The sequence below is a fragment of the Anopheles merus genome, chromosome 2L, assembly GCF_017562075.2.
Source record: "Anopheles merus strain MAF chromosome 2L, AmerM5.1, whole genome shotgun sequence".
NCBI classification, from domain to species: Eukaryota; Metazoa; Arthropoda; class Insecta; order Diptera; family Culicidae; genus Anopheles; species Anopheles merus.
Window position 1 is genome coordinate 27,618,889 of NC_054083.1, and position 8,868 is coordinate 27,627,756.

At 44.3% G+C, this 8,868-nt stretch overlaps 1 protein-coding gene across 1 annotated transcript; it reads left to right on the top strand.

The window, feature by feature from the left end:
* Nucleotides 1-2,240: 2,240 nt before the first annotated feature.
* LOC121593957 lies at nucleotides 2,241-5,174 on the top strand. Its single transcript, XM_041916762.1, has 3 exons — nucleotides 2,241-3,085; nucleotides 3,244-3,422; nucleotides 4,548-5,174. The coding sequence occupies exons 1-3, from the start codon at nucleotides 2,968-2,970 to the stop codon at nucleotides 4,833-4,835; spliced, it is 585 nt and encodes a 194-aa protein (XP_041772696.1). The 5' UTR covers nucleotides 2,241-2,967; the 3' UTR covers nucleotides 4,836-5,174.
* The last annotated feature ends 3,694 nt before the right edge of the window (nucleotides 5,175-8,868 follow it).

The following is an 8,868-nucleotide window of genomic DNA, read 5'->3' on the forward strand; positions in this document are numbered from 1 at the left end:
CCATGTTTGTATTGGTGCGCCTCTATGCAAATCAGTTGCCTTCTCCCCGCAGTCCTCACGACGCGTTTAAAACAAAGAAATCCGAACGGTTACAATTCGAGCGCGTGCCTTTGCTTCGAGATACCGATTCCTTCGCGTCGTACGTTTTCTTACCCTCACTTCGGTAAAATTGCACCGGGGTGGGTGTCGCAAGCTTAGGGTCCGTTTTCCCTTGAATGAGGCCAACCGAAGGAGTCGCGAGCAGTGCTTCGGTTAACACTCGGCTAGCAGCGATGAATAACGTTTCCCACTTCAGCGTCGGTGTGTTATGAAGTAGCGCAACGAAACCAGCCAGACCCCCTCTAACTAATCCACGTGACAATTGTGCTGAACCGAATGGCGGCGGGAAAATTCACCGGCTTTTTCCCGCAGAAACCAGTGCCATCGGTGGACCACCGGTGGAAGGATAATTGCTACAAAGGAAAGCAACTAACCCGTGGTGTGGTGAATGGGCCGAACGGCGAATCGGGAAAATTAGCACAAACGTGGACATTTACTTTGGCACTCCTTAAACAGCGCCATATGTGGGTATGTGTGAAATGTTTTTGTTTGACTTGACTTTCTTGACTTTACTCTTCTCCACGGGAAGGTGAAAGGAAATGGAGTTTGCTACACAAAGGCGGCTTCGGTGGCTTGAGTTTCTTGAAGTTTTAACCACACGAGAACTCGCTCGGACATAATAGCCCCTTGCCAGGGGGCTGATTGTTAGTCCACCCCTTTTCCACACCCTAGCAGCAGGCCAGCATATACGAACAGGTAGGGGAAAACGTATGACCAGTCCGGCACTGTATGAGGTCATTGTTCTAATTGCGTCCGTTGGACCGGTTGGCTAAGGTAAAAGTGGCGAAGAAAGCGTGGCGGAGGTCCGAAGTAATGTGATTCCCTTGGGGGGAGAAGTACCAAAGAAAGGGGACAGGAGTACGAGACACACGGCACAACATAATCACGATGCGTGATGAGGCGTGTTTTTTTGATGGTTTAATTAATCCACCTTTCCCCTGAGCGGTTGTGTACTGTGGATGTTAGTTTTAATTTTGTTGATAGATTTGCTTTTGTGCGCAAAAGTCGATACCGGGAAGAAAATAAGTTAATACCGTTGAAATATTTTTTCAAGAGGACATAAGCTACATGCAAGTGTGTGTTTTTTCCGGTAAAAATTTTTTGTTCAAAAAGATACACATTGAGGATTATCAGGAAAAGCCTGTTCGTGATGTAATCATTTTAATGTAAGTAGTTTTTTTGCACAAAAATTATACCTTTCCCTAATCAAGTACTAATCTTGTGCAAATGATAGCTAAATCCTATTTTCATCATCTTAATTTACTTTGCTTCATGCGTGTTTAGACAAAATTAACCCACTGTACTGGGTGCGTCATACTTTCACACCTGTTTGAATTAATGGACACTCCCAGGGTTTAATCCGGAAATTAAAAAAAAGCCATCACTCGCACTCGCAAGCCATTTGTGTATTCATGACAAAAGTTTATCACCTAAATAATGATTTATAGTGTGAGTTACAAGGATTAAGAAAAAATAATGATACATTTATAATGAGATTTTAAAGATGTAAAATGTTGTTAAAAAATAATAAAATAAATAAAAACGATTCTAAAGCTGTCGTTCCAAGTGTTGATTGGTGAAATTTGAAGTCTGGTAGGAAATACAATAAATGAAAAATGTACAAAATGTTAAACAAAACAGAATCTATTGTTTCCAAATCATTTAAAGTCAATTTCAGTTGCAATTAAAGTTCGATCTCCATCTAATGTTTTGTTTTCATTACTATGTAGATTGCCTAAATTTTAAACAATACTTCCTACAGTATACAATAAAGATCTACACATTAATAAATCAATGTTATATCTTTGTATTTGCAACAATGGCCAATAACAAAGACATATAACGAAAAGTTCCCATTTTGAAAACATAATACATTTTTAACATCGCCATTAAGCATTTTGTCTAATACTCGCTTTAGGCAAACTGAAGTTGAAATAGTAATGTACATGCGCTACAAAATATCCACCACTCAATCATTAAGCCAAATGCCAAGCCCTTTAAAAATGCGCTTTTCCAATCAAAATCATAACCAACTCCCATTTCAAATGAAATTTTCCACGCGCATGCCCGCATATCGAAGCCGTCCCGTTTGACAGGCGTCACCATGGGCCTAGAATGAACACATTCAGCTTCCCTACACCCACTCTCCGCTAGGCTTGTGTTCACGATTCCGTCAATGGTCACTGTTTCCTTCGCGTAACATCTTCCACTATCCTTCAGATCCGCACGCACGTCTTAATTATATCAATCTCGCTAGGGTTGCACCAACATTTCGTTCCGTGGCTTCGAGTTCCGGGCTGAACCATATACGCGTAAAACCCACGACCGTTTCTGCACGCGCAAGGGGCAAAGAGGCAGAGCAAGGAGTGAGGAAAACTCCTTGCCTTACAATGGAATTGCTGAATGTCAGTTGTGTTGATTTCGACGCTTGAGGGGTAAAGAGTGTTTTCCAGTGCGATTATACGTGTGCTGCAGTGAATCGCAGTGTCACGGGCATTAGGGAATTGAAACAAGTGCAACAAAGTGGAATTGTGGCTGTGTGTTTGTGTGTCTGTGTGCACAATACCACCTGCTTTGGGGTGGATTCGTCCTGCCAAACGACGCTGGAGCAGGGAGAGGCAAATGCACACAGGAATTGCTGCAAGCTGGATGTAGTAGCGCGCGTGTAACAAAGAGCACACACACACGCAAGCTGTCACCTGAAGCGTCCTCCACCCGTGCATACGGTAGGGCTGAGGGCCGATGATTGTGTGGCTAACAGTCGTCAGGTGCTGAGCAACAAGCATACGTTTCAGGCGCACTAGGGCATCGCAGTATCGCAAGCCCAACATCGACAGTAGCAACGTGAGCTAGTAGTGTCGGCAGCGAATGTGGGCAGTACTACGCGACACGGCAGTCGGGTTGCTTGCCGAAATACACTCACTGCAGAATGAGGCCAAAATGTCAATTATAATAGCAATCGTCTTCATGGGCTTGCTCGAGTTAGGTAAGTGCAGGGGGCAGGGGAATGAGGGGCTGTGTACGCAGTGTGAACGAAGTGAAACGGAGGCTGTGAACGTGTCAAATTATCATTATCCTTTAATTGTTTTTCCCCCGCTTTTTTACCCACATTACACACACACACACACTCATACATACTCACAGGAAGATCGCAGTACCTAACGAACACTGTACATAAGACATCAGCTGCGACGGAGAAGATTAATGATCTCTGGTGCTACTCGTGCAATGCTACGGACGATGGCGAGGCCTGTATCGATCTGTCGTCCGGAAATAATGCATCCTTCGTTAAAAAGTGTAACCCGGAGGAATTTATCTGCATGGTAAGTGACGTTGCTGCTCTGCTGGCTGTGGCCAGTATGCATGATTTCGATTGCGATTGGAGGTGAAGAGAAGAAAGCACAACAACTTTTGTCCCTCTCTCACGCGAGTGCCGCATGTGACGGTGTGTGTGTATATGTGTAGTGATAACGATTAATGCAAGACGAAGATGGCAAGATGTTCTCTTGGGCAAGGAGGTGAAAGAAGTTTCGGAAACTCGTTCTCGGGATGCCCAAAATGTAGGACAGAATGGGCAGCCGCGTGTAGCATTGACACAGATTGAACCTGCACGGAGCAAAACAAACGTGGGGAAAACGTGGGTAAAGTGAGTGTTTTACGATTTTTGACAAACGCTATCATATAACACGCTAATAGTAAAGCACATGGCACAGAGTAATGCGATCGTTATGTTGCCCGCGTGTTATTACAGTTTAATAACATTGAAATGGGCCCAGTTAAGCAGCAGGTCGTAAAACTGGGTAGGGCAAGCGCTTGCGGGTTAAAGTTTATTTGAGTATGTGATGACGGTGCCGGTCGCACTGTCGTTTTCTAAACTAAAAGCTATTTACCTACCGTCCACTTAGTACATACGGATGCGCTACGCAAAGGGCATGGTAGTGTGCGGTAACGGAATCATCGTAACAGTACACTAAATTAATACGCGCTACATTATGATGATGAATCGATAAGAGACACGCGTTGCAGGGACACCGTGCTGCTTGGCGTGGGGATGAAACGAGAGACGAGAAGCGTTCGCTGCCGGAAGGAAGTGTCATATTTCAGTGGCATTTAATTGACAAATGTTTGAGCAAGCCAGCACACGCTGGTTTGGGGCTGCTCGCTAGGGGCTTGATTTTGGGGCCAGTGACGTCAGCAAGGGAACAGCAGCAAGCCCGGGTGGTGGTAATTAAATCACCATTAGATTTTGCTACTGCCTGGTAACGGTAAATTGGAAACGAATACGAAGACATTGATGCCCATACAGAATGGCAAAAAAGGAGCTATAAATTAGTTTATAGTAAAAGTAAAAAAAGATCAATTTACTAGTCATTAAATCATATTTAAGACATATTTAACAACAATCAGGCTATGGCAGTAATCTCCCGTTTGCTTCCTTTTCGTTTCAGGTTAAACAGTTTTCCTACACAACCAGCACGGAAAATTCCACCTCCACGCCGAAGCTGTGGTCGCTCGAGCGGCGCTGCATCAGCAGCTGTGAGGCGGGTTGCATAATCATAGGCGAGCGCACAAAGCTGTACGCCTGCACGAGCTGCTGCGAGAAGTCGCTGTGCAACACCGGCAAAGCCCACTCGACCAATCCGATCGCACACTTCCGGCGCACCTCAACGACACTGGCACTGGGCCTGCTGGTGCTGCTTAGCGTAATGAAACCCACACTGTCGGTGATACTCTAGTTTAGCGTACTTGGTAGAACGGATGCAGGCTAACGTATAGCGCATAGTACTCTTAATCGAAGCACAAGTTTTTTCTCCCATCCACTTCATCCCACTTCCTCCTTCCCCTCTTTCGGGCAAGCTTATGATAAGGCTTGATAGTATGGTGGCCAACAGAAGAGGGCGGGGTAAAAGAGATACACACAGACCAATGCTTCCAGGGACCCCACAATAGAATTTCCATTAGAACACAAACGCTACGTTTGATTAAAAAAGGGAAAAGATTCACGTAGCCGCGTGAAGGTCGGAATTGGTCACTCTCCTTTAAAGTAAACCCTATTCGACCGTAAACTCCGTAAACAAAAAACGATTGCGAACACCCGCATTGATGCCCGCACATTGCCATATAATCCCACAATCGATCCTTTTCGATTCCATTCGATTGCATGTTCGTGCGTTCCATTTTAGATAGAATTTAAAAGAAAAGCCAAAAGTTCACTCTTCAATATCGGTTACAAGTTTTTTATCTAAATGCACAACACACACATACACACAGTGACGAATGATGCTGTGTCGAATGTAGATATTAAGAGGCTCTCACATGCGCATTCAACTTCAACTCAATTTCCACTCAAAACAAACCATTCCATGTCCAAACAAACTGCACGTGGCGTACACCAAAACCGAACCACACAACAACCACAGCAAACCCACAGTAAACTGTCGATTGCGGAAGTTCGCTTACCAAAACCGATACCAAGGATAGTAATTTGCATAGAAAAACAAAACAAAAACAATAAATAAATCATCGAACTTGAGTGCTGAGTGGTGTGTGCTGAGGTAGAGTAGGATAAGAAATGAATTTGAGCCAAACCATTTCTAATCTGCAGTTAAAGTTTTAGAATAACGAAGCCTTTCGGGGATAGTTTACAAAATTACATTTAATAATTAACACACATACACACATGCACAAAGATAATAAAAAAAACAAACAAGAAAAAAGTGATGAAACGCTAACAGTTTTTTGCGATCAGGTATGATTTTAGGCAGGAATCGGGTTTACTGTTTGTGTCAAATATGTTTCATGCACCACACCATGTGCACCCATCACCGTTTGTCGTACAGGATTTTCCGTTTCCCCCCATCGACAAAGTCACAGCGACAAAGGATGCCGCCAACAAGTGGTCCCGTGCGGACAGCCAAATGAAATTCACATATATATTATTAAAGTAAGCAACAGCAGCCGTAGCAGCTTCGGTGTAAACCCCAGTTCTGCAGCATAGTAAAAATGTGTCAAAAGATCGGAAAATCGCAAGCTGTGACAAGGAATTTTCATTTGTAACTTTATTCGTCTTGCCTAGCCGTAAGAATATTTTTTTTAACAAAACACATACATTTGATGCAATAAAGATTTTAACGAAGCTAGAATAAATCGACCAGTTGGATTTGGGTTTAAATTATTTTTTTTTTAATTATCCCTCATTCATCTAAGCATCATATTCAACATCCATTGGACAGTTCCCAAGTGACATTTGCTCGAAATTGTGTTTCCATATCTGCTCGATTAGTACTCGATACGCTTGAAATTGTGGATTTGTGTGTGATCAAGTGTGTTGAAAGCGCCAAGATTTGGTGTGTTCGTAAATTAGACGTTCCTCTATCGATGGACGATGCCGTCGAGCTCATTTTTCATTCATAGCTATGGTTTTTAGATGAAAAACAAAAGCTAATTTTGTGTGACGTTATTCTATAAAAATGGGTATTATTTAAGAATAAAATGGGAACATGACCAACTATAACGATAGGAAACATCATTTCCGAGCGAATCTAGAAGAAAGTAACGAAAAAGCCGCATCACAGTTGATTTTAAAGGACTTTTTCTGAATTCCCTTAGACTGGTGCAGTATAAGGGAAGTTTAAGGCTCTAGTTTGAGGGAATTTGCTCGAATTCCCGATTATTCGTGCTTGAATGTCAATGGGGTTGTCATACTTTTTCTGATGTTTGATTATTTTAAGTATATTTATATTTTATTTTTATAGAGATACAGAACTTCAAAACAATCATTCAAATTGAATTGAACGATTTGCATATAATTCGTCGCAAAACCCGTAAACACCGCACAATGGATTTGTCACTACCTGTGACCTTGATTGCATACACACACGATCCAGCTTGCAGACCTACTCCAGTTTTCTAAGCATTCCCCCCCCCCCCCCCCTACCTCCATCCAAGTGACGTCAAAATTTGGTCCATATTCGTTGCCGGACGCATGCGTAAAATATTAAACCATCCTTTTCTTTATCACCCCTCCCGGACACGGTAAACAAACCGCGCGGGCAGCACCCAGCTAAACGGTATTACATCAACAAATCCCCCTCCCGTGGGGCGAATTCGACACTCCGAAGGCCGCGACGTGCGACACACGAACGCACAACACAATGGGCGCGATGCGGTGATGATGAGTTATTATTCACTAACGTGACCATCGACCGCAGAAACGTGCCTGTGCACGGCTACCCTGCGCACGGTGATCGGTGATGCTTTCCTTGCGGTGTCGGTTGCAAAGTACGGGAGGGAGTTCAATTGAGGCCACCGGCCTACACAACGCACTGGGTACTACTTCGCCCGGTATTCATCGGATTTCGGTACCGTCGAAGGTAATCGTCGGGATTTCCAGCCGCACAGAATTTCTTAAACCGCAGTCCGCAGAATGACCGGCAAACCTTGGGGGTATGGCCCCAATGCAACACGTGGTGTGAATCAACCACTCTGAGACTTCGCGGAACGCTAAAAATCGCGTCTTTAAGGTGGCATTTTGCTTCGAACGGGCCTCAAACGAAAGGGAACAGCGAGAGCCTACCGAGCGGGTGAGTTTTATGAATGAAACTCCAGCCAAGATCCGTGTTATGCAATCCGGGCCGGCTCACGAGCTGTGTGTGTGTGTGTGTGTGTGTGTGTTTGTCTGCGGGTACGAAACATTTCTAGCCGTGGGGAAAAACCCAAACACAACCCCTCCAGAAGGCTTCTTACAAATCAAAACAATTCAACACGCGAGTACCGGCCGTCGGGGTCGGCGAGCATGGATGCATTGTGGCTGCTGTAATCGAACACATTGGTGGAAAACCCCAACTATTGCTTTAGCGCTGGGCTGGTGGTGCTAGCGGCAGCATAACGTTACAGCTGCCATTCGGCACGAGCTGTCCCGTGTCGGTGGGCTGTGCAGTGCACCGAATCGTTCAGTTCAAATGCGTTCAATCGAATTGGCCTCGATACCGTTTGTATCCGGCTACGTGCAGGCGAACTGTTTCAATGCGGTCCATTAAAATGTACATGAAAAAAATATTAATAAAAAAACATAAAACAAATTATCTTCGGTACTTTAAACAATAATTTAATCATAATTCATGACAGTCATGCTCGGGCAACTACACAAAGGCAGCAGCATCAATAATTAGTGTGTCTCAGAAAACGAGACCTTTCCTTTCATGCTCAACATACCGTTCAACATCCCAAACCGACTTATGACGTCGTAAAGCCGAAGAGAGATAAAAATAACCCACTCAAAACCACAGGCATGACGTCGTCAACCTCACCGTCGAAGATAGAAGGAAAGTGAAGGAGAAATAAAGCCTCCTGCGTACTAACGACCGCAACCAGACAGTCATCCATCCATCGCTCCAGACACGCAAATAAACCTTCTCAGGGCCGTCGTCCCGGTGGACCTAAATGAGTTGGCCTTATTACACCCGTGCCGTAAATTGCATAATCCGGCTGCTCCCTGTCGCTGGCTGCCTGAATCCTTCCTGTCTTTATATCGAAACGAATGCAATGAAAACATGAACGTGAGCTTCATGTGTGTCTTTGATTGCAATATCTCACGTACTTGCAGCCGCAAAAACTGCAAGCGACTTACACCCTTTTATGCCGGAGGATTGGTTCTTTTATGTGTTGGGTGGGTGTGCATGTGAAACGTTTTTTTTACAGCAATTATGTTGAAAACTGTACCGCTACAAGAGCTCTGCATCGCAGCAACATCCGGGAGGTAGCCGTTCA